The sequence below is a fragment of the Equus asinus genome, chromosome X (assembly GCF_041296235.1).
Source record: "Equus asinus isolate D_3611 breed Donkey chromosome X, EquAss-T2T_v2, whole genome shotgun sequence".
Taxonomy (NCBI): domain Eukaryota; kingdom Metazoa; phylum Chordata; class Mammalia; order Perissodactyla; family Equidae; genus Equus; species Equus asinus.
Window position 1 is genome coordinate 15,652,262 of NC_091820.1, and position 25,442 is coordinate 15,677,703.

The 25,442-nt window shown below is 47.7% G+C and overlaps 1 protein-coding gene across 25 annotated transcripts in view; it reads right to left on the reverse strand.

Annotated features, from left to right (window-relative positions):
• Window positions 1-24,142, reverse strand: part of MAP7D2 (MAP7 domain containing 2) — a 100,666-nt gene extending 76,524 nt beyond the window's left edge. For 4 of the 25 annotated variants that reach the window (XM_070502207.1, XM_070502204.1, XM_070502201.1 and 1 more), the window contains exon 1: window positions 10,571-10,709. Coding sequence is in view for 14 of the 25 variants with exons in the window: in XM_070502200.1 (XP_070358301.1) it covers window positions 23,722-23,848 (127 nt within the window). In the remaining 11 variants the exon portion in view is untranslated. Of the gene's footprint in view, window positions 1-10,562; window positions 10,716-23,491; window positions 23,620-23,721 lie in introns of those variants that run through there. The other 21 variants (XM_044763673.2, XM_070502194.1, XM_014847902.3 and 18 more) reach the window with 14 other exon arrangements.
• Window positions 24,143-25,442: the final 1,300 nt, after the last annotated feature.

The following is a 25,442-nucleotide window of genomic DNA, read 5'->3' on the forward strand; positions in this document are numbered from 1 at the left end:
TTTAAAATGAGTGCATTTTCTCGTAAATTATACATATTAGTGTATGTATGTACATACATTCTATGTATATACTCAATAAACTTAATTTAAAACATACAGACTCCCAAACTCCTCCTCAGACAACTGGTACCTCCCAGGACGAGGCAGAGAACCTGAATTTCCAACAAGCATTCCAGAGAGTTCTTAGGATCAGTAAGTGAGGGAAATACTGTTTTAGTCCACTTCACAGGAGCAGAAAAGGGAGGCGTAGTGAGATGAAGTGGCTTTATGAAGGTCCCAAATAAACAGTTAGCAAGTGCCTCGGCTCACAGGAATGAGTATCTATCAGTATTTTGCCAGCAGCAAAACGTAGAGGGAAGAGGGCAGGATAGGGAGGGGAGATGAAAGCAGTGTCCATGGCATGGCCCACTTTGTCCAAGCAGCATTTAGCAGGCCATAATAAAAAGTAAATAAATTATTTCCATTTCAGACAATAAGAGCCCAGTTCACATTACTAAATCATTTAAACATCGTTCTGCCTACATCTGAACCTGCTTCTCAGATGTGGCCCTGGGTCTGAGGGCTTGAACAGAGCCATTTCCCAGGGCACTCTGCCCTCCTGCTGCACGGAGCCCCTCTTTTTCGCAGGAGCCAGCGTTTCTCTCACTTCCTGGCCTTCGCACACGCTGCCTCGGGCACCCTCCCCCGCACCCTGGCGCACACACCTGGAGTACTGTCGGGTGGGCAGCTCCTTCCTCCAGGAAGCAGTCCCTGCTCTACCCCAGTACCCCAGGAGGGAATATCCTGCGTCCCCACAGCCCCCATCCCTCCTCAGCATGCAGTTGTGACACAGTAGCTGCACCACATCCTTTTAGCTTGTCTATCACTGTCTTCCCAGCACAGGCCAGAGCAGGCTCTCAGGAAGTAAGTATCTGCTGTCTGAACACCTCAGATACCATTCCATCCGTCTATCTGTGAGACCCTTAAGTCTGGTGTCTTCTCCATCAGCCTCTACTTATTGGATGAGATTTCTTTTCCTCAGGGGAAATGAATAAATATCTATACCTGTCACATTCAGTTCTGAGGGCAAAATACTTCTAGGGCTCCCCAGGGAGTGGCAGAGTGTGGGGGCTCAGCTGGGCTCAGAGAGCTGCCTGCAGACCCAGACACTGACGCCCCAGGACCCAAGCAGGTTTGACTGGGGTCCCCTGGGAAGAGCATCATCAAACCAATTGAGTCAATAGATCTGTGTCACAGCAAGTGGCATAACTTGGCTGCCAGTGTAGACAAACTTGGTTCTCACCTGGACACGGAGAACTGACTGGTAAATGGCAGCTCTTTCCTGATGGACCTGGACGGGATCAGTTTTAGGAAAGCTACAATGGCTTAAACCACTGGTCCTCAAACTTGAGTTTGCATGGGAATTGCCTTGAGGGGTTGGTTGTAAAAACACTAGTGCTAGTCTTGACACCCAAAGATCCTAATTCAATAGGGCTGGGGGCTGGGGTGGGATGCGAGAATTTGCATTTCTGACATTACGTTGCTGGTCCATGGACCACACTTTGAGAAGCCAAGGCTTAAACTGCTTAAACCACAAAGACATTTTTGATCTCATTTATCAAGAGGTATTTAGGAAAAGAATCTTGGGGTTCCTTCAGTGGTTGGAAGATGAAGGACCCAAGATCTTTTTGCTTTTCCACTCAACCATCCTCAGTGTGTCTCCACTCATGATCATGAGATGGTTGCCACAGCTCCAGAATCACATTCTCACAGCAGAGCAGGTGAACTGGAATGAAGAGGGTAGGAGCCAAAACAGGGTGGAAGGGTCTCTTTCCTCATCCTCATTTCTCTTTGATCCAAGAAAGACCCCTAGTTATCTTCCCCGAAGTCTCCTTGTCTGGTACGGGGTGAGGGTGTTTATTTCTTAGAACAGAAAATGGTGAGCATTCTGATGGTTTTAGCCTCAGAGAACCACTTTTGACCTGACGGTGGATGATCAGAGTTGGCTGGGGTCTGGTGCAGGCTCCGCCTTGAGACTCCCAGGAGGCCAGGGTCGGGGCTGGGCATTAGACTGCCTCCCAGAGGAGTCTTCAGGGCTACAAGGGAGGCCAGGAGAGTGATACATGACAAAAGGAATGGAACCACCAAGGATGACTTAGGCTTGAAGTGACTCATAGCCTGGCCCCATTGCTGTCTACCCCAATACTTGAGCTCTGTAAGAAGGGAAGAATGGCTATTGGGTAGGCAGTCAACAGCCCGCCCCACCACTCATGCTCCTGTGTGGATGCCCCACTGCCAGCCAGTAAGAGGGCGCCCCCAAACAAAGCCTGCACCAGCATGCTGCTAAAAACCAATCTAGCTCCAGCACCAGCTGTTTAACAAACTCAAACAGCTCTCTTGGCCTCCTTTTCCCTTGTAAAACGAGGTTATTTCTGCCTTTACCACAGGGTGGAGGGGAGAATTAAATAAAAGAATGCGTTTGTCCACTTCTTATCTTTGCCAGGCTGAGCTCTGGAAAGCTGGGGGCTGTGCTGGTTCTATCCCGCGTCACAGGTTGGCATGTGTCAGGCACTCAATAAATGTTTGTGGAGTGGACCACGAGCTTCTTTTAAGTACCTGTCCTTAGACCCTGTCAAGGCCATTAACAGAAATACCTTCTGGGGATTTTCACACTAAAGGAGATGCTGCTGAAATAGAAGCTGAAGGAAATGTGGACTACCACCGATGACGCGTAGAAGAGACCAGCTGATGTGAAAACAGAGCAGGGTGCTGGAGAGTGGTGACTCAGCCAGGCTCGTGTTTACATAGGTGTCGTTCAAAGACACTGCTATGGAGGAGTGGGAGTGCAGGCCAGCAACCTCGCCCACACGACGTGCTGCAGGGGTGACAACCAGGCTGCATTTCTCCTGCCGACCTTGACTGACTGGCAGTGGCTGCCTGGAACATGGCGTCGGAAGGATGTTGAGATCACTTCCAGGTGATGACTTGGGTCTGGCATGGGGCAGACAGGATAGGGGAGTGTCAGCATATGTGTCACACACGTTTTGCAATCCTGGGATGAAATAGCCGAGGGATGTTTGTTTTGATCAAAAGAAATTGGCTGGCCTGGACTTTGTGCTCACTTGAAGGCGCCACAAAGCAAACTCGCCAGGCCTAAAACGGCTACTCAACAGCTCTGACCCATGAGAGGCAGCATGCTGCATGCTTTCGATGTATCTGCTTTAGATGTATTTTTTCTAATCCTTAATGCAATCCTAAGAAGTAGGTGTTATTAATCCCATTTTACTGATGGACGCTGAGGTCCTGAAAGATTTTTTTCGAAGACAACACTGAGTTAAGGGGCTAGGCTATATGTGAAGACCCCTCTGGGAGGCACTCTAATGCCCAGCCCCGACCCTGGCCTCCTGGGAGTCTCAAGGCGGAGCCTGCACCAGACCCCAGCCAACTCTGATCATCCACCATCAGGTCAAAAGTGGTTTTCTGAGGCTAAAACCATCAGAATGCTCACCATTTTCTGTCCTAAGAAATAAACAAAAACCCAAAGTTCCTCTCCAAACAGGAGCTTATTATATTTTTCTCAACTAAAGTACACTCTGGAACGCAAGGAAAGGCAGGACAGATCTTGTTCTCAGAGTACACTGTGCTTCTCTCACGTGGCTCTCAGAAAATGCTACAGAAAGGGCCTGCTGGTACTCGTTCTGTCCGCGGCAATATGGAGATGGAATCGAACGGAAGATATATATAGCATGCCCAGGAACGAACACTGCCACTGTCTTTTAGTATCAAAAACAATTAGTAGATTCATTAAGTAGGACTCTGACTACCCATTTTTGTCAAGATTCTTTGTTTTGAGCAAGATGGTTTACCTTGATTAAAGCTACCAGCGGCCAATAGTAAATGATAAATGTTTTAATTTGCCCACAAGAAATTACAATGTCCACCATTCCCAGCAAAAACCTAAGCTTAGCCAGATCTTTTCTGTGTTGATGTTTATAATCAACACAGTATTTTATGAAAATTATTTAATAAAATTTATAGATCTAAAGAGATGAATAAAACGCAGATGCCACTCTGCCTCTGCTTCCCCGGCATCAACCGCCGAGCTCCAGGCACGAGGGGAATATAACAGGGCTCAACTTCCACCTCGAGGCTGTGGCTTATTCCTCACAGAACCTAACCTGGTGCCTTGTATACAGCAGGCACACAATAAAATATGGCCCCTTATACTCTTCTCTCGGCCAGGCGCTGTAAAATAGTTTGCAAACATTATCTTATTTCAATTTCACAACAACCTCATACAGTTGGATTTATTATTCTCCCCTTCCACAGAGAGGAGGTGTCCAGAAAGGTGAAGTGACTTACTCAAGGTCCCCTAGGTAATAAAAGGAGCAGAACCAGAATCCAAACTTAGGGCATCTGGCTACAAAAGCAAGCAAAATGCTACACTGAAGGAATAAACCACTCACGCCCAAGCAGACCAGTATCTTCCTACTGCCAGTAACAGTGTCCTACTGCCAGTAACAGTGACCGGCATGCCGCATACTGATAACAGTGACCGGCATGCCGCATACTGATATTTGCAGATATTTTTTTTTAAAGATTTTATTTTTTTCCTTTTTCTCCCCAAAGCCCCCCGGTGCATAGTTGTATACTCTTCGTTGTGGGTCCTTCTAGTTGCGGCATGTCGGACGCTGCCTCAGCGTGGCTTGATGAGCAGTGCCATGTCCGAGCCCAGGATTCGAACCGACGAAACACTGGGCCGCCTGCAGCAGAGCACGCGAACTTAACCACTCGGCCACGGGGCCAGCCCCATGATATTTGCAGATTTTGAACCTGCTTTACCATTAGTTTCTATTAAATACTGTTTTTGTTAGAGAAGAAGTGACTGAATTTACACATCTAGAACCCGTGCATTTGATTTCAGTCCTGGCACTCACTCACACAGGATGGCCATCATTCTCACAGCAGCTTCCGGCCCCACGGCTCTTACTGGCCTAGCTCTTGAGGTCCCTGCAGCCCAGCCAGTGAAAAGCAAGCCAGCCTCAGAGTGACAGAATGAAGGCAGGTGACTTAGAAGGGCATTCCAGAGCTCAACAGCGACTATCAGTCCGTCTCTGCTCTGCTGGATGAATTCCCGCAGCTGCACCCAGCCAACAAGCCATCCACTCTGAGAGCTATTTAAGGAGGATTTACAGCTAACCTGCCAACATCAGAAGAGTTACAAAAGGAAAGAAAGAAAGGAAGAAATGAGTGGCAAATGACAAGAATGCAATAGGGAGGAAAAGAAGTATGGGTGGCTTACACTATAATTTAGCAGGAAAAAACATCACTGTTAAACATGGATGCAAGAAAGCTGGCCCCAAATCTGTAGAGACCGAATAGATTAGTGGCTGGGTTGCCTAGGGCTGGGGGTTGGGAGGAAATGGGGAGTGACTGCTAATGGGAGTGGGGTTTCTTTTGGGGGTGATGAAAATGTTCTGTAAGGGACTGTGGTATTGGTTGTACTTTATACAACTCAGTGAATATACGAAAAACCACTGAAGTATATACTTTGAATGGTTGAACTGTACAGTATGCCAAAAAAAAGAAAGAAAAGAAAGCTGGCCAAATATCATAAGACCACAATAAAACCATTCCCAAAGCATAAAATACTAAACCCACAACTAGAGAATGAGAATGAGAGAAAATCAAAGCACCCTGGTATGTACGATGGCATATAACAGAAGTGGGTGAGTTTTATTATTTGCTTCAAAGCCAAAGCAGAGCAATCTGAAAATCAAATATTAATGCATTTATTGTAAAAGATCTGTTTTATGTTTGGAAATGCAAATAGCTGCAGAATTTGGGATGAGAACTAGAGAAGGAACAGACCAGTTCCAAGGCAGGGAAGGACATACAACAAAGCAAACATGGGAGTTGCGAGAAAGCAGAAAGAAGCCACATAAAGGTCTGTCTGATCCTACAGAATCAGGCTTCCAGAGCTTTCCTGAGGAGTCTGACCCATTTGTAAGGTTATTCAATATCCCGTTCCATAAAACAAGGCCTCATAAGTAGCTGAAAATATGTCAGGTAGCAGGGGAGTCTTTCTGAATTTCGGTCTGAAAGCCTCACAGTGGGCAGAGGATTCTTGGTAAAGACTGCACGGCATAGCCTCCTTTTTTTAAAGAATCTCATACTAACCCTGAAAGCTCCCCTCCTTACACTCAAGCCACCTTCAAGATTCTCTATCCCTCCGGTTCCCAAGAGGCTGTAAAAATCAGTGACTAGTGGGGATGACTGCACAAGCTTGTGGATATACTAAAAACTACTGAACTTTGCACTTTACAAGAGGGAAAAATTTAGGTCATGCGAATTATATCTCAATTCTAATTTTTAAATTGTTTAAAAAAATCAGGGCCAAACACAGAATTACCACACAACCCAGCAATTCCACTTCTGGGTATATACCCCAAAGAATTGAAAGCACAGATACCAACCGATACTTATACACCCATGTTCACAACAGCCAAAAGGTAGAAGGAACCCAAGTGGCCATTGACAGATGAACGGAAAAACGAAATGTGCTATATCCATACAATGGAATATTATTCAGCCTTAACAAGGAATGAAATTCTGACACGTGCCACAAGACGGATGAACCTTGACGACATTATGCTAAGTGAAATCAGCCAGTCACAAAAGGATAAACACTGTATGATTCTGCTTAGAGCATCCAGAACGGGCAAATGCATAGAGACAGAAAACAGAATATTGGTTACCGGGGACTAGGGGGAGGGGATAATGCGGAGTTATTATTTAATGGATACAAAGTTTCTGTTTGGGATGATGAAAAGTTCTGGAAATAGATAATGGTGATGGTTATATAATATTGTAAATGCATGTAATGCCACTGAATTGTACATTCAAAAATAGCTAAAATGGTAAAGTTTATGTTATGCCTATTTTACCACAATAAAAAACAATTTAAAAAAAATCAGGGCCCTCTCATCTAAGAATCCACCTTGACATCTGCTTCAGGGTAATAAGGCAGTACAAAAAAGACCAGAAGTGAACACCTTTTTTGCATTATAGATTTGAGGTCAAAACATTTTAGTTGCCTTAGTCAAGTTTCAGTTGATTTGGCAGATAGGGTTAATGCTTATTTATCCATGCAACTTGGTCACTTGGAAGACGGATCAAAACCATCACAGCGTGGGTGAAATCTATGTTTTCCTCTCTCTATTAAGTAGCCACAACTGAAGATAACCCTCTACATCAGCGCTGTCCCATGGAACTTTCTGCAATGATGGGAATGTTCTGTATCTGTGCTGCCCAATACAGTAGCCACTAGCCACATGGGGCCATTGAGCACTTAAAATGTGGCTAGTGCAACTGAGGAACTTGATTTTTAATTTTACTCAATTTTAATTAATTATAATAGCCACACGTGGCAATTGCCTACCATACTGGCCAGCATAGAGTCTAAAATCCTAAACTTAAAAACTTATAGCACGCTACACAACTCTCTTGCCTTGCCAAAAGCCATGTGCAGTTTCCACAGTTCCAGAAAGTCGGATGATGTCTTGAGCTCTGAGCCAATTTGTGGGGCAAAGCATCTAGCATTGGGTGTCAAAAAGGGGTAGAGGGCAAAAAGTGAGTGTCCCTCTGTTTTCCTGGGTCCTCTGTAGAAAAATGCTAAACACACAAAGTGGGAAGAGAAAGCTCACCTAGGACAATGAGAAACAGGACCTAGGCTGAGACTCCGACATAGGAAGAAAAGGAAAGTCACTGGCTGTACAGGCTCCCGAAGAGGGCACAACTGTATACTTCAAGAACTTCAATATATAAATTAAGCTCTGAGTGGGAGAAAAAGAAGCACCAGTCCTGTGGAGAGACCGGAGAGCATGGCCAAAGACGGGCCTCCAGTAACTATCTGCTGAGACCCTGGCAGTGCTGTCCCGCTATCTACGGGGCACCTAAGTGTAAGTGACTGTGGGGACTCACACACGCACAGAGACTGTCCTCAGCCCTCCAGCTGAATGAACGATGTGCTCATCTATGGCCTCATGGTCCACTTTTATAGTCCCACTTACGGTACTTTGCAGTGCTAGACTTGGATTATAGTAAGTTAGAGAAAGCCTATCATACCAGGTCACTAGCTCCTTGGAAGGCAAAACCAGTATATAGATATATCAATGTATATATATTGAGAGAAATGTACACTATGTACACAAATATATTTTAGGTCCACAGACATCCGGTCTGGGGCCTTGTACTCGAAGCACAGAAGATGATAACCACACCTCCTACCTCGGGAGCACTACCTACGTGCAAGACACTGTGCTCAGCACTTTCCATGCATTACTTCATACAATCCTCCTGTCAACCCCGTGAGGAGTTTCTGTTATTGTCCCCATTTTATAAGTAAAGAAACTGAGGCTACAACAGACCAAGAAACTAACCCATGGCCCCACAGCTATTTAGTGGCCAGGCCAGTATCTGATCAGATTAAGGTCTTAAACGGTAAGTTCTTTAAAAAATTTTTTTCATTTTTTTAAATTTTATTTTATTGTGGTAAGGACACACACGAGATCTACACTCTTAAACTTTTAAGTGTACAATATAGTACTGTTGATTCTAGGTACAATGTTGTACAGCAGATCTCTAGAATTTATTTATCTTGTTTAAGTGAAACCTTCTGCCTATTGGTTAGTAACTCCCCTCCCCAGGCCCGGCAACCACCATTCCACTCTTTGATACTATGAATTTGACTACGTATTTTAAACACTTCACATAAGTGGAATCATGTGGTATTCACCTTTCTGTGACCAGCTTATTTCACAATGTCTTCAAGGCCCATCTATGTCGTCGCATATTGCAGAATTTCCTTCCTTTTTAAAGCTGGATAATATTCCATTGTATGTATACATCACATTTTCTTTATCCATTTGTCCACGGACATTCAGGTTGTTTCTACATTTTAGGTATCGTGAATAGTGTTAACCTCTCTTTGAGATCTTGATTTCAATTCTTTTGGACAAATACCCAGAAGTGGGATTGCTGGATCATATGATAATTCTATTTTTAATTTTCTGAGGAACCTCCATACTGTTTTCCATAGCGGCTGCACCATTTTGCATTCCCACCAACAGAGCACAAGGGTTCCAATTTTTCCACAACCTCACCAGCACTTGTTGTCTTTTGGTTTTTGGATAATTTCCATCCTGACATGTGTGAGGTGACATCTAGGTAAATTCTTAACTGAAGAAAGCGGCGAAAAGGCTACACTCTGGGAAATTTGTGCAAAAGGTTAGAGAAGGGAGACACCAATGTCACAGGAGGAAACACCAGAGAAAAAGCCATGCGAGGAGGGGATAAGGAACAGGCCCCGCAGAAGGCCCCAGGCCTCCTCATGGAGGCTGGCAAGTCTTGTGAAAAGGATGCCGAGCGGTTGTTCTGCCCATCCACAGAGGGCACAGCAAGAGGAGAGAGCTTTGTATGAACATAAAGGACTTCTTGACCCAGGAGGTGAGGGGTGCCCCTCCAGCCTCAGAGAATGTGGAGCAAAGATCCACTACCTGTCCCAGAAAGAGTTAACGTGCCCCTGCTGACAGCAGGGAGCTCACCCCACATTCTCTTGAGATCCCCTCTAGACCTGGAGCCTGCAGAGAGGAACTCCAAACGGCCAGGCCCTCGGCCTCGTTTGTCCAAGATGATGGGGAACAACAAGGAAGCTGGGCGCAAGTCTTGGAGGGATAATTCTCAGCAGGAATGCGGCCATTTGACCTCTTCCACAACTGGAATACAGCAGGCAGAGAGAGGCGAGGACATCCAGGAAGTCACCAGGCCTCCATAAACATGCAGCCACGGCCCTGTTCAGCCCGTCCCAACCCTCCTGGTGTGTGCGCTGGCCACACCACTCAAGGCCTGGGCTTGCCTCCATTCTGGTACAGCAGGCTCGTTTCAGATCAGCCTGTGAATCACATGTGTACCTATTCAAATCTCTAAAGCTGTGACATTGTCAGTATGTTTTTAAACAGGGACCAATAACCCCAGCATAGGCCTGACACAGTAACTCCTACCCTGAGAGAATATTTCTCTCAAAAGACCGACTCCTTAATGATCTACATACCGACCAGCCAGGTCTTGGTCGACAATAGACCAAAGGCCGAAGAAGTCCTGTGCCACATGGATGGCAAGGTTTCTCACTTACACACCACACCCCATAGGGTCAAAGTAATGCCAAGCCGCAGGAATACTGCCAACACCTTGGCGGCCCGGAAAGATAGGACTGAGGCCCTGAAACCTTATAGCCCTCATGAAACCAGGTGTTGTAAACTGGAGAACAAACCAGAACACAGAAAGTGGTTACTCACATCAGGACGTTCTCAAAGGAAGTCACGATCCCGTCTGCCTTTGTCTAATACTAATCTCGCCTTCCAGGTCTCTCTCCCCAGTGCCAAGACATTTGCACCCACGACCCTGTGTCCGGGGCATCGGAAATTCACTTCTACTCTGGCTTCACCTTCCTCAGAAATCCCGGCCTCAAGTTTCCAAGGCGGCTTTAAGTCTACCACACGACATTCCCTGAGACCAAGACTCACCTACTTACCTTCCAGTCTTTCCTTCTGCAACCAAGAAGCTGCAGGGTGTTGCTACATGAGCAGAGTCCAGGGAAAAGGAACACCTGAGTCTCTGCAAAAGGTCCAAGATCAGACTCCCCAGAAGCCTGACTGCCGGAACTGCATTTCTCTCTCATTTACATATAGGGTGAAGTCATTTCCAACCAACGCCCTCAGGAGTTGAGGCCTACAGCTCCTTCTAAGGCATTACTCACTTATAGGTTCACTATCCTGGGAAAGACAGCAGCACGCAGAAGCTACAGACCAGCTTCTTTGCTCTGGTCCAATTTTTATTTGGGATAAACCCTACCTCGAGCTGGAGATGGGATTGTAAGCACAGTCTTTCACTTACATCTTTAGCTCTGCTCACTTCTCTGTTGAAAACTGTCCTCAGTCACTTCCTACCATCCAAGGAGCATTTATTGAGCCAGTTACTACTATATAACCTGCTTCATGAAGGAGCATACAGTTTGGCCAAGACAGAGGCATGCGAACAAATATTTATAATATAATACTGACAAGTTGCAATAAATTTATATCAGAGCAAAGGAGGGCACACTGCCTGCGGTGCCTCCACATCCCCATCAGAATGGCTAACATTAAAAAGACTGACAATGCCAAGAGCTGACAAAGAGGTGAAGGAACTGGAACTTGCATGCTTTCCTGGTGGGAATGCAAAATGGTACAGCCAAGTGGTAGGCAGAATAATGGCTCCCCCTCGGAGATGTCCATGTTCTAGTCCCTGGAACCTGTGAAAATGTTACCTTATGTGACAAAAAGGCCTTTGCAGATGTGACTAAGTTAAGGCTCTTGAGATGGGGAGATGAGCCAGGGTCTTCCAGGTGGGCCCAATGTAGTCACAAGGGTGGCAGGAGAGAGCGAGAGAGAGGAGATGTAACAATGGAAGCAGCAGCTGGAGAGAGAGACTGCAAGATGCTACGCTGCTGGCCTTGAAGACGGAGGATGAGGCCATGAGCCAAGGAACACAAGCCGCCTCGAGAAGCTGGAGAGGGCAAGGAAACTCATCCCCCCCACAGCCTCCAGAAAGGCTCTGCTAACACCCTGATTTTAGGACTTCTGACTTCCAGGATCAGAAGATGAATTCATGTTGCTATAAGCCATGCAAGTTGTGGTAATTGGTTATAACAGCAATAAGAAACTGCTTCCAACCGTTTGGAAAATGGTTTGGCACCATCTGCTAAAGCTGAACACATGCCTACCTTACACGCCAGCAATTCCACTCCTAGGTATGTAAGCAACAGAAACACATCTGTATGGGCACCAGGAGATGCGTACAAGCATGTTCACAGCAGTTTTAGCCAAAAGAATAAAAAACTGGAAATAATTGTCCATCAGCAAGAGAACGGATCAAACAAATTGTAGTGTAGTCACACAATGAAATACTACTCAGAAATAAAAAGAAATGAACCACTAACATCCGCAACAACATGGGTGAATCTTACAGACATAACGTTGAGTGAAAAAAACAGACAAAAAAGTACATACTTGATGAAAAGGTTCTGGAGGCGGACGGTGGTGGTGACCGTACAACAATTTGAATGTACTGAATGCCACTAAACTGTACACTTGGAAATGGCTAAAGTAATACATTTTACGTTATGTATATTTTGCCACAATAAAAATGTACATACTACATGAATCTATTTTAATAAAATGCACAAACAAGCAAAACTAATCTATTGTGAAAAGAGGTGGGAGCAATGGTCACCTTTAGGGGGGTATCATCTAGGAGGAGGCACGAGGGAGCCTTCTGAGAGCTGGAAATGCTTAGTGTTTTGATCTGGGTGTTGGTTACATGGGTGTATATGCAAATATTCATCAGACTGTATGCTTAAGATGTGTGCACTTTAGTTTCCAAAGACCAAGCCCAAGGTTATTTGCACATGATTTCATTTACCTGTATTAGTGTTATCAACACTGTAATGGAAATGGAAGAAAAAAGAAAAAACCACCCAAAGTGTGTGTGGTCAGGGAAGGCTTCAGGGAGGAGGTGAGGTGTGAGCCAAGTACTAAAGGATGAACATGGCAGACACAGAGAGGAACGGAATTCTGGGCAGAGGAAAGAACACGCACATGGGCAGTGAGGTGCAAGCGGGTGCCGAGTGTGCTGCCACTACAAGCTGGGGGTGGTCACTGCCAGAGCGAGGAGGCTGGAGGGGTAAGCAGGAGCCCTACCTCAACACACCTGGGAAACTCCATCTCCGTCAGCAGTTCAGACTGTACTCACACTAGGCAGACGTCAGAGGAGGTCAAGCAAGAGCATGACATGATGGATCCATGACAGGGAGGGTGACATGGACAGGACAGAAACCCCTAAGGCTCTTGTGGTAATGGTCAGGCACTAGATGACAGGGTCTGACCCAGGCATTGGCAACGGCAATGGGGGCATGAGAGATGAAGGAGGCAGAACCCCTTGTCTTGGCTGTAACGCAAGAGTGGGAGGGGGAGGCTGTAAGTCAGCTGGCTCCAAGCCTACGTGGCTGCTGATCCCGCTAACAAGCAGGGCAAGACCAGACTACCCTTGCCTCCGCCTCCACCTCCTGGGCCAGCAGTGGAGGATCACAGCCTCTCAGAGTTGGAAAGCACCAGTCAGACTACCTAGCATACCATCTCACTTACAGACCAGCAACCAAGTTCTTCTCATGGGCCAACACCTGAGGCCACAGTTTGTGAGGAACAAGCCGGAACCAGAGGAGCTGAGGCTTATCTACTCTGGCGAGCATGTACTAGAGAAGAGGGAACGTGACTCATTCAGCTGTGGTGCCCGATGCCCCAAATGCCCTCCCCAACCTCACCTCCCACCAGGGCGTTCTCCAGCCTGGCCTATGGTCTCAGTCCCTGCCAGCCTCTCGCTGGAAAAGGTCTCCCCCGCCCCACCCAGATCCTGTATAGCTGATGGCTTCATCTGTCGGTTTGGTCACGCCTTGAAGGTCAATCCTGTCTCTCCTCCTACCAAGCTGTGTAACCAAAACCGAGGCAGGAACAGAGAGGGGTTCACTGACCACGGACAACCCTGGGCCACCAGGAGCCAGAAATAAGTCTTGGCTACTAGGTTCCATCAAGGCCCTACAGGCCTGATATGAACCACAGGAGCTAACTGCCAGCTCTGTTCTTGGTGGCTTGCGCACATCTGAGAGGGAGTAAATGACGAGCGTAGAGGAGAAACCGAGACTAGATGGGTCTGAAGCAACTTGTTTGAGGCCTGAAACTCATTCCTCATTTCTGATCATAATCTGGCAAGGTTAGCAACATCTAGTTAACTGCACAGTCCAATTCAGGAGCCACTACCACATGTGGCTACTTAAATTTAAATTATTTAAAATCAGATACAATTAAAAATTCAGTTCCTCAGTGCTCAAGAGCCACATGTGGCTGGTGGCTACCACATGGAACAGACGTAGAACATCTCCATCCTCACAGAAAGTTCTATCAGACACTGCTGTACCTCGGGTGCAGTATCTCCTGCTTGAATTGGCCTGATTATAAGAGGCACTCACTCTGAAATCATCTTTACACACCAAAGTGGCAAGAATTCTTTTAATTTTTAACTAATAAAGATAAAATCATGTACCACAAAAGACATTCAACATTCCCTAAGGCACCTAGACTTCTCAAGTCCCTCGGTTGAAACTGAGAGAAGGTAAAAGACAACTAAGAGAAATGACAGCTGACCAAGGGAGAGGGAAACAGTCTCTCCTGCTCTCTTGACTGTTCTGCTATGGAAGGAGTTAATCTCATCCTAGAAGATTAAGGATATGTGGAAATTAATGGACCATTAGCAAGAAGCAATTATTCTTTAGAAATAATTCGTGACTGATGAAAACAAAATCAAGTGGAAATTTAGGTGGGTGAGGAGGGGAACAAAAGGAGAGCAGGAACATGTTTTACAGTTAAGAAAATTGACATTAGAATCAGTAATTTTTTAGAGAGCTTTGAGTCTGAAGGTGTAAGTAAAACTGCCTAAATAATATTAGTTACCTAGCTAATGGAAATGATCAGTGTTAAATTTTGTCCATAACACATATCTCTACTGGGGGAAAAATTACCCAAGCGCAAGGAAAGCTTCCTCTGAAGGCTGTCATAATATTTCACCACCAACTGTCACCCTTGACTGGTGCTCAAGAGAACAGAGCACACACAATTAATAAGGTAGAGGAGAGCAAAAACTCCTTGGAGGCGACACTGCCCCCACACACAAGGACGGCTCCCTCTCTGGTAAGTAGAATGCTGAAAACGCATGCCTGGTGTTAAGGGAAGAGAACACACAGGGATCTTGTGTGTGTGTGTGGGGGGGGGGGTGTTTTAAAAAAATAAGCACAGCAGGAGACTCTGTCTTGCCCAGTTTACAATTCAGATAGTTATTTCAAGTTAAGGGCACATCTTAAGGTGATGTTTTAAAACAGGGACACAGAGCACGGCTCAGTAAAGGGCTTTCGGTGCTTGGTGAAAGACCCAAGCTGCAGGGGTATTTCCTGCTCTGCAGTTATTAATTTCAGCTATTCATGTATGCCCTCCTTCTGCTTATATAAAGTATAGCAGAAATAAATATAAAGACTGGGTGAGAAAGGGAAAAACAAGAGTAGGAATAGAAAAATGGAGCTAAGAAGGAAGTTACTCCAGTATATCTACCATAGCAACTGGGGTTCCACACTGGCTGACTTGCTAAACCAACAGTTAACTCTTAAAGACTCGATGTCAAAGGTGAAGACAGACCAACTGCTCAGGAGGGAGACAACTTGGTCTGGACAGGGACTTGTCCAGCAGGCCCTGAGGGAGTGCTGGCTAACTGGCCCTGCCCAGTAACTCCCTCTATAGCCAGTGCCAGGTCTCACATAATCCAACCTAGCACACGGGAGGCGGGACCAGCCCGTGAATTCACTGGAAGTGCCCAATAACGTGGTCCCCAGAGTTAGGGCGTCTGTCCTGTCAGTCAACTGGAACGCGTTGATGCTAATCAGTGAGTGGCTTCTGTGAACAGGAGCTAGGAAGGCACAACACTAGCCCTGGGGGAAAGTGACCAGACCTGACCTCACAGAGCCCATCCCAACCCAGCTTGGCAGACCCCACCCAGCAAAGGGGATTCCCCACTGGACCCCAACACCAAACCTGGGAGATCCTGAGCTGGCTAATACTGCTGTCTCCTCCCACCATTCCATCGATATTAGACCATACTTTCCCTCACTAACAGCTCTACAATTACCACGAAGTCAAGCCCACCCCCTTTCCACAGCCTGTCAGGTCCCCAAGACAACAATCCATGCGAGGATCTCACCACTTGCCCACGCTGGGGAAAGTGAAAGTGGCTTCCCCTTCAAGAGCCTGGGGATCCGGGCCTGTTTCACCTTACTGCAGGGGAGATCACTTCATTGAAGCATCCTTCCATTTCCACCAAGCACGCCTACGCGAGAGATCCAGGATGGACTGAACACAGCACACATTCTGCTCTTCACACCACACTCAACAGCACAGTGAGCACGCTCCATAGCATGGTGCCCTAAATGACCATGGGGCTCATTTTAGACCAACAGAACTTTCTGCCATGATGGAAATGTTCTAGATCAGCACTGTCTAACATGCCAGCCACTAGCCACAGCTGGCTACTGAGCCCTTGAAATGTGACTAGTCCAAATGGAGACATGCTGGAAGCGTAACATAAACACTGGTTTTGGAAGACTGGATGCGAAGAATAGAACGTGAGATATCTCATTAATAATTCTTTATATTAATTACATGTTGCAATGATAATATTTTGGATATATTAGGTTAAATAAATTGTATTACTATATTAATTTCACCTGTTTCTTTTTTTTTTTTGAGGGGAAGATTAGCCCTGAGCTAACATCCGTGCCCATCTTCCTCTACTTTATATGTGGGATGCCTACCACAGCATGGCTTGCCAAGCGGTGCCATGCCCACACCCGGGATCTGAACCGGCAACCCCCTGGCTGCCAAAGCAGAACGTGGGAACTTAACCGCTGTGCCACCAGGCCAGCCGCTCATCTGTTTCTTTTTACTTTTTTAAATATAGCTATTAGAAAATTTAGGATTACATATGTGGCTAGCATTCTATTTGGATTAGCCAGCACCAACCTATACTATTTTTTAGTAATTTTCTTTAAATTGAGTTTTTTCATTTTTTACTCATTTTGAAAATATTCATGAAATTACAGTACATTTGACATCCTAGTTGTATTTTTATAATACAATTAAAGAATCCACAGAACTATTATATTAATCTAAAATCGAAAAGATAAGTTTGTTCACGTGGAACTTAAAACCCTCTTGTGTACCCCACCCTTTGGGAAATGCTGGCCCAGGGCAGAGTTACTCAGTGTGACCCGTGGAGGGATGCTAGTCTCCTTACCGTTCGTTACCACCCACAATAAGGACATAAAGTGAGAGCACACATTTAGAAACATTTATAACAAATGTGACCGAGTAATCCGATATCCACTGCTATCTTGGAATCTAATATCTAATCTAATATTTAAAGATTGGGACTTGTATTTTCCATGTCTTTTATTTTTAATTTTCCACTAAATCTTTTTTATTGTATTTTACTAAGATGTTGGTCAACAAAAGATTGGAAATTAGAAAAAAACCAAAAACCAGTCCTCCAGCAGAGTTAGCTTGAGACACGTTGGCCTAGAGTATAAGAGAATCTTCTATGGGCCTCCCAGAGGATGACCCAAGAGCCACAATCCTCAGTCACACCCAGCGCAACATCCTAAGACAGGAACGCGCAGTCAGGAGACTCCCAAACCCAACAATAAAGCTGGCACAGAGAGGACGGGGGCTAATTCCTGGCAAACCACAAGTTCTGGTAAATGGAACTTCTCTTCTCTGAGCATTTTAGTTAATAAAATTTTTGCTGTAATTCTAAGAAATAAGGGTCCTCATCCCCTTTGGGGAGAAAAATAACCGTACTAAGGAAAACGCACACAAAATCCTTGTAAAATGTGGATCCATAGTACTGAGCTAGATCTTGGAGGCAGTGCAGAAGATGTGGGAGGCATGGTCCATGTGCAGAAGAAGTCTGTTATAGTCCATCTGGGAAGGCACAGTGGCATGGAGGTTAAAAATACCTAACTCTGGAGTCAAACACACTTTGGGTGTGAGTCCTGCCTTGCCACTTACTGTGTGACCTTAAGCAAATTACTTAACCTCTCTTAATTTCAATTTACTTAGCTGTTCCGTTGGAGAATCTCCAAAAAGGGAGATTCCTCCTCTCCCAGTAGACACTTACCACTCCTCACATCAAGAGGTGGAGTCTATTTCCCCTCCTTTGAATCTGGGCTGGCCTTACAACTTGCTTTCACCACCAAATGCAGCAAAAGTGACATTCTGGGACTTCCGAGCCCAGGCCTTAAGAGAACTGGCAACTTCTTCTTCCTCACTCTTGCAGCACAGCTGCCACACGGCGAGGAAGTCCAGGACAGACACCTGGACCATGAGCAGCTATTTTGGACATTTCAAGCCCAGCTGAGCTCCCAGCTGACTGCAGTGGCATGAGCGACTCCAGCTGACATTGCATGGAACAAAAGAACCGCTTAACTGAGTCCAACGACCCCCAGAATCATGAAAAATAATAAGTTTGGAGTGGTTTGTTACACAGGAATACATAATTGAAACATCTCTAAAATGAGGATAAAAACATACATATATATACACACATAGGGTGGTTGTGGGGAATAAAGTAAAAGAATGTACGACAAGTGCTTATAATGGTGCTTGGCACGTGAAAGCTCAACAATCAGCAGCTGGTACTATTTGAGGAGCTAAAACTAACACAGGCACAGTCTATAGCTGCAGACAGGGAGGTTACATCCAGGTTCTGAGTGCTCTGCAGGCCCTGAGCAGCGGAATGCACAGGAAGTGAAAAGGCAAGACTGTGTGGAGAAAGCAAGTCTTGGACCTGAAGGATGGAGAGTGCAGAAGGATGGTTTCTCAACCTCTGATGTATGAAGACCCACCCGTGGATTTCTGGGCAACCACAACGCATGCATAAACCAAAGGCTGAAGACCGCCATGGCTGAAGCCTAGAGGTCTCTATAGAGACACAGTAGATTGCTGGCGGCTGGGGCTGGGGGCAGGGGGGTGGTGGGCGGCGAGGGGGAATGGGGAATGACGGCTAATGGGTATGGGGTTTCTCTGTGGGGTGATGAAAATGTTCTAAAATTGATTGTGGTGATGGCTGTACAACTTTGTGAATATACTGAGAACCAGTGAATTGTGCGTTTTACGTGGGTGAAATGTATGCATGTGAATGCCATCTCAATAAAGCTATTAATACATAAACAGGCAAGGGGAGGGTAAAAAGGAAGAGATTGAGATGACAAGGGAGCAAGGAGCATTCCACAGGGTTGTCCGGGGCTACAAGCCCCCAGCCTATTTGGCATCAAGAGGAAAGGCAGGTATTTTCAGAGAGTGAATGAACCTAGTGCCAGCCAGGAGCTATGTACCCTGGGGACAGACCCTGCCATTCCAAGGGATCACAGGCATCTGGTATGACTGCTGACAGCTGTTCCCTCAGACACTTCATCTGTGTGCGGCTCCCTCATACCTGTTTTCCCTTCACTCAAATCACAACCTGAACTCCACTAATCACGAGACTTTTAAAAAGAGGAAAACTTCCCAAGCAAGAGGAAGGCAAACGCTTCCAAACAGAAAGGCAGGTCCAGGTGTACATTCAGACAGACCTCAGAGGCCGAAGAGGGGGATCCCAAGGCCTAGCCCACCCCAGAGCCTCGGATGCCCAGCCACAGACCCCATATTCGAAGGTGGTCACCTCAAACGGCAGGTGGGCAGTGAGCAGTCCCTCCCGGGCCACAGTGCCCCAAGGGCAGCCACTCTCAACGGTCGCCTCTTCCTTCTGGTGTAATTTGTTCAAAAGAGCCTGGAGGGCAGAGCCACGGAAAGTTTTTAAATCCTCCCACTGCTGCCAGAACCAACTCAGCACACGGACGGCCCCTCAAAACTAGGCAGTATCACCGTCAGCGTCAGGCCATCTGCCCTGTGAGCAGCGGCTGCTGAGCACAGTGCAAGTCATATCTTGTCAAATCCTCCCAACAAGGCCCACCAGACTACTCACCAGCACCCCTCAGAAATCCCCCTCTCCGTCTACCCAAATCAGCCCTGCGAATCCTACTGTTTTATATGTCAATCAGCATAAATACTACGGAAGACGAGACGTTCTTTAGAAATGAACCACTGCAGAAGATGGGGTATCTGAATGAGTGGAAAACATCCTTGAGTCTTGGAGAGGAAGAGAAGTTAGAAATAGAAATGACCGACTTTGATCAGCTGTGTCCCCAGGGCCGGGACACCAGAAGAGAACCCGTCGACGTCAGGGAGACTTGCAGCAGTCTGCCCCGAATGTCCTGCCAAGTCCAAGTCCTACCGCGCCACCACGAAACAAAGCCAGAAGCCCCAGACCACATACAGCTCTGGGTCTTCCCCTGCTGCCCCAGGGATCCTCCCCATGGCCAAAGGGACTGGAGACGGTAACACTCACGCACAAACAACCTGCTCTTCTTAGGGCCAATCAGCTCTAGGATTCAAGTGTTCAAGAACGGTTTTAAATGCAACTTTGAGAAAGGATGAAGAACTCGGATTTCTTGGGGACCAGCTCTCAGCCTTTCCTTCTCAGCCCCAGCCCACCATGGTTCCTGGGGGGAGGCTCTCCTGAACTTCCAGTGTGCGCCCCTCCCTTCTGACCTCCAGCAGGGGATGGAAGAGACAGCAGGGACCGTCATCCTACCTCAAAGCAATTCCCTCCTTCCTAGGGAACAATGGGCAAAGGAGTTCAACTCCATCAACAATATTTACCCGCAGAAGGCACTCAGAAGCCCAAGAGGGCTCAGGAAACATGCTTTGTAATCCCACCATCTCAAATTCCTCCACCGACACACTTCTTTAATCCAACTCATGAAGATTTACTGAGCACTCAAGCCAGTGTAGCTGCTCCCAGCATAATGCAATCGTCAAACATCAGTTACAGACTTACTGTGTGCAAAAACCCTGAGGAGGGGTAGGGTAACCATCCGGCCACCTTCTGCACCAGGTGGCACTGAGGGAGGCACCTATAACCTGGGCCCAGGCCTTGCCCTCAAGCTGACGATCTAGTAGGGGAGATGATGGCGAAACAGTCTGAGCACTTCCCGTGCGTCGTGCACTTTACAGATATTAATCCCTTCCTCCTCAGAGCAGTGCTTCTGTCCTCCTGCGCTGTTCTTAAGCCCATTTTAAAGGTGAGAAAACTGAAGCTCAGAGATGTCAAATAACCTCCCTGAGGGGAGACAGCAGGCAGGGGAGCGGTGGCATGCATACCCAGGCAGTGGGGATCTCAATCTACTCAGCTCTAGCGACAGCAAGAGCCACCAGCACAGGCTGCTGCTTACAGTGGGCACCCGAGGAACGTGTGCCAAGAGAACGTGGAAGGGTAACGTAACAGGCGGGATAAGAAGAGCGCCCCACCGGGGGTGCAGCAGGCACAGACAAGAGGCAGCTCCTTAATGCTGACTGCAAGGAGCCTGGAGGAAGTGAACTCCTCAAGGGAAAAGCGGAGAAGGGGCATTTCAGGCTGAGGGGAGCACGGGACCCATGTGACACTGAGGCAGTCTGACAGCTAAGATCTGGTGACTCTCCCTGCTGGCTAAACGTATTTAAGCAGATCTAAGCAACAGGCACTTGATCCTCATTCATTTTACCGTGCATATAACACAATCACTAAAAAACAACAGTACATTTGGTAACTTCCACTCCGGGGGTAATTAAAAGGAAAGAGATCATGGTGGGTGATGGGAACACGCACAAGATTTCAGTATCAGAAGAACCTGATGCTGGAGGAAACCACCAGAGGTGTTCCCTTGCCACCTTCTACAACAGCTCCCAGGAAAACGACTTGCCAATTCATGTCCCCCAGCTGTGCCGACATGAAATTGTCAGAGAACCTAAACATCTCAGGCCGTTCTGTCTTTTCTGGCCCTCATAACACCCAGCACAAAGCTCAGGAACAATGGTTGACCCTTAAGAAATGCAAGTTGAATCTTACTAGGAATGGGTCCCGAATGAAGCCTCGGGTGACCAAGAATGATCAGTACTCAGGATGGATTATAATAAAACCTCAATAATTAAGACTTTTCTGAGGATGACACTATTTTTCTAAGTACCTGGCATCACTAACCCTCAAAGAACAAACCGTGGTACTACCTGGCATCTAAATTGAACACTCCAATTTCTCCAAACCGATTCTAATGCACGTAGAAGTTTAATATTTTAAACCTTCACATAACATGTATTTCTATATTTCCAATTTCAAATGAAGGAAAATAGCTTTAAGCTACTCTTAAAGATTTTATTTTTTTTTTTAAAGATTTTATTTTTTTCCTTTTTCTCCTCAAAGCCACCGGTACATAGCTGTATATTCCTCGTTGTGGGTCCTTCTAGTTGTGGCATGTGGGACGCTGCCTCAGCGTGGTTTGATGAGCAGTGCCATGTCCGCGCCCAGGATTCGAACCAACGAAACACTGGGCCGCCTGCAGTGGAGCGCGCGAACTTAACCACTCGGCCACGGGGCCAGCCCCTAAGCTACTCTTAATACCAGTAGAGACTCCATTAAATGGTTCTACCATAAAGTCTCCAACTAGAACTTAATAGGAATGCCCCCTTATTAAGTTCCTACAAATAAATTAAAATCCCACAGCTAAATTGCAGGCCCAACCATACAGCCTCTCCCTGCCTCTAAAACATCGAAAGAACCTATTATTTAAAATCCCAATCAAATAAAAATCTGAGCTTCAACAACCTCCCCGTTCAAATGTTTTCTTCTCCCCTCTCCCCTAAGGCTGATTCCGGTGAGTGGGTGGGTTCTGGGTTCTTCCCTAGGAGATGCAGCCAAGTTTCTCAAGCAAAAAGGATGAAAACAGAAGTACATGTTTATAGTATTTATATCCCTATCTTGTGATATTTGTTAAATTCTGTCTTAAAAAAAAATGCATGATGAAAAACGCAAACTGGGAAAGATTTAAGCCACCTCCTCCTCATGAATGATGCAAATGAAGGTCCAATCAGAAAATGCCCCCCCCTCATGAAAAGCATGTTTTAGGTGACTGAAGAACATTTCCTTTAATTTCTTTCCCTTCTTTGGTACACCTTATATTAAATACTGAGACCTTCACTACGTGATAATTCTTCGAATCGTATACTTAAGATCTGTGCACTTTTGTGTTATGCATGTTATACTGCAATAAAAAATGTTTTAAAAATAGCTCACATTACCTTAAAAAAAAAAAAGGTGTGGCCAGGAAAAACAGCACGAAATCGGCTTCCACGTTGCTTACACCCCCGCACTACCTGCAACCACTTTACAGAACATCAGAAGACGCGAGACCCGCTCATCTAAAATTCTGCCAAACGTCTTCAGGACCTCCCCCTGCTTCGCTCATTAGGGGGCAGCCAGTCCGGGGACCAGCCCTGCACAGCTCCCAGCAGCTGCAGCCTCGAGCGTTGGCAGGCTCATTCGTCGCGGAGCCTCGGGGGAGCGCGCGCGGGCGTTAGGGGACCCAGGCCCCGGGCTCGCGTCCGGCCGCCCAGGCGGCGCTCAGTCGCCCCTGCCGGTGGGTGCCGCGCCGGTTCTCCCCCCGGGACGCCGCGAAGCACCACGCTGGGCCACCTTCACGGCGGGCTGCCGCTGCGGCAGGGGGCGCGCGCTTCCTAAGACGCAGAGTGGGCGGGCGCAAGGCCCTGCGACCCCCGCAGCCCGCTCGGTCCTCCCCAGGGACCCCCACGCCGGCTGCTCCGGGAGGAGGGGGCCCCTGGGACATCAAGCGTGGGCTCCGGCCCCCCACATCAAACACTTACCACCCACCCTAAGCCACCCCCAAACGCACCTACTCAGGCCACCCGAGAGGAGACCCTGCCACCAGCCCGCGAGGGGCGCGGCCCTCGGATGCTGCGCCCAGCCGCCCCGGAGCCCGGGAAGGGCGTTTATCCAGGCTCCACGCTGCGCCCCCGCCCCGCGCGCTCCAGAGCCGTTGCCCTGCGCCGCCCGCGGCGGAGCCGCCCCGCCCCCCGGGGGACCTGAAGCCCCCAGGGGCCCGCCGCATCCCGGGGGACCTACCTGAAGGCCGGTGGTTGGGCGGCGAGGTCCGCACCGCACCCGGCTCGGCCATCTTCCCGAGGAGCGGGAGGCCCCGCGAAGCCCCCTCCGGCCCAGCTCCCGCCCCGCAACCGCCGCCGCGCTCCATCGGGACGCGCCGGCCGCACAGGCGCACTGCCCGGGCCGCCGCGTCGCACCGGACCCGCACGCGCACGCGTCCTCACACAGCGCGCACGTGCGAGGTGCGCACCGGTTCTCACGCCGCGCACGCGCACCGCGTGCCCATGCGAGATGCACCCCGGTCCTCGCGCAGCAAGCGCACACCTCGTGCACTTGCAATGTGCACGCCGGTCCTCACACAGCTCGCGCACATGGCGTGCACAGGCAATGTGCGCACTAATTCTCATAGAGCGCGCGCACAGACCGCGTGCACACCGGTTCTAACACAGCGCGCATGCACACACGGCGTGCGCACGGTGCCTCATACAGTGCTTATACGCAGCATGCACACGCCACTGTAAACACACCTCACCACACAGTGCACTCTATAGCGTTATAGGATGCAGCTTCTCACAGTGTGCACACATCCTCACACTGCGTGTGAACAGAGTGCACACACACTACGTGCACACGTGCTCACCCAGCACACACATGTTCTCACACACCGTGCACACAAGTCTTCACACGGCTCACAGACGTTCACACACACTAGGTGTCCACACATACTCAGCGCTGCAGCTCTGGAACACAGTTCTGGCTGGGGCCTCAGGCAGGGGCCACTTGGGCCCGAGCCACGTGTGCAGACGCGGGTGGACCCCCCCCCCCCTCCTCCAAGCACAGTTACGTTCCAGTTCTCCAGGCGCATGGCTGGCCGGCGCTCAATCGTCCCTCACCCGAGGCAGGCTTGCGGCCAGCCAGGGCGGGACCCTGGCAAGCTAGCCTGGTCGACCTTCAAGGAAGGGTAGGGACACGCAGTCGGATGGACCTCAGCCTTCCAACCATGCCCTCACTCCCGGGCTGATTCCACCCAAGGGCTACTCGATGGTTCCTTTTTTCCGGCGCACTTGAGAAATCTCTGCAAGGAGGACGTCTCTGGAAAGACACGAGAGGTCTTTAACAAGAACTGCTAAACATGTAGCCTCAGAAGTAGGGGTCGGGAAGGGTGTGTGTGAGTCGGGGGTAGGCGTTGTCTTTCCCCTAGACATCCTTTTGCCCTGCCATGAGCATTTATCATCTTTCAAAAACATACATATTGAAAAAGACATTTTTGCATAGCCAGCTCAAGCGTCCAGGTGTTTACCCAGGTATAGCCTGCCAAGTGATAACCCATCCCAGTGGAGCCCCAGGCTGCACGTTTCTCTGGGAGGTTTTAACTCCCACCCCTGGCGGAGAGAAATGCATGATTAAAAAGCTGAGTGAAGCTGAATAAGTGTGCAAGGTTTCTTTGGGGGACGGTGAAAACGTTCTAGAATTAGATTATGATGATGGTTGACTTTATAAGTATACTAAAAACCATTGCATTGTATATTTTAAACTGGTGAACTTTATGGTATGTAAATTATACAATAAAAAAAAAAAACCACCAAGTTGAAACCCTCAGGAACCTACATCCGGATTCTTAGCAAAAAGCTTGGAAAAAGTTCCTGTGGCACAAAAATGTGAACGTGTTTGTAACACTCCCAAAGGTGTGCTGGGACTAGGGCGCAACTGTAGCAAGAAAGCCAGAAGGGGAGTTTAAACAG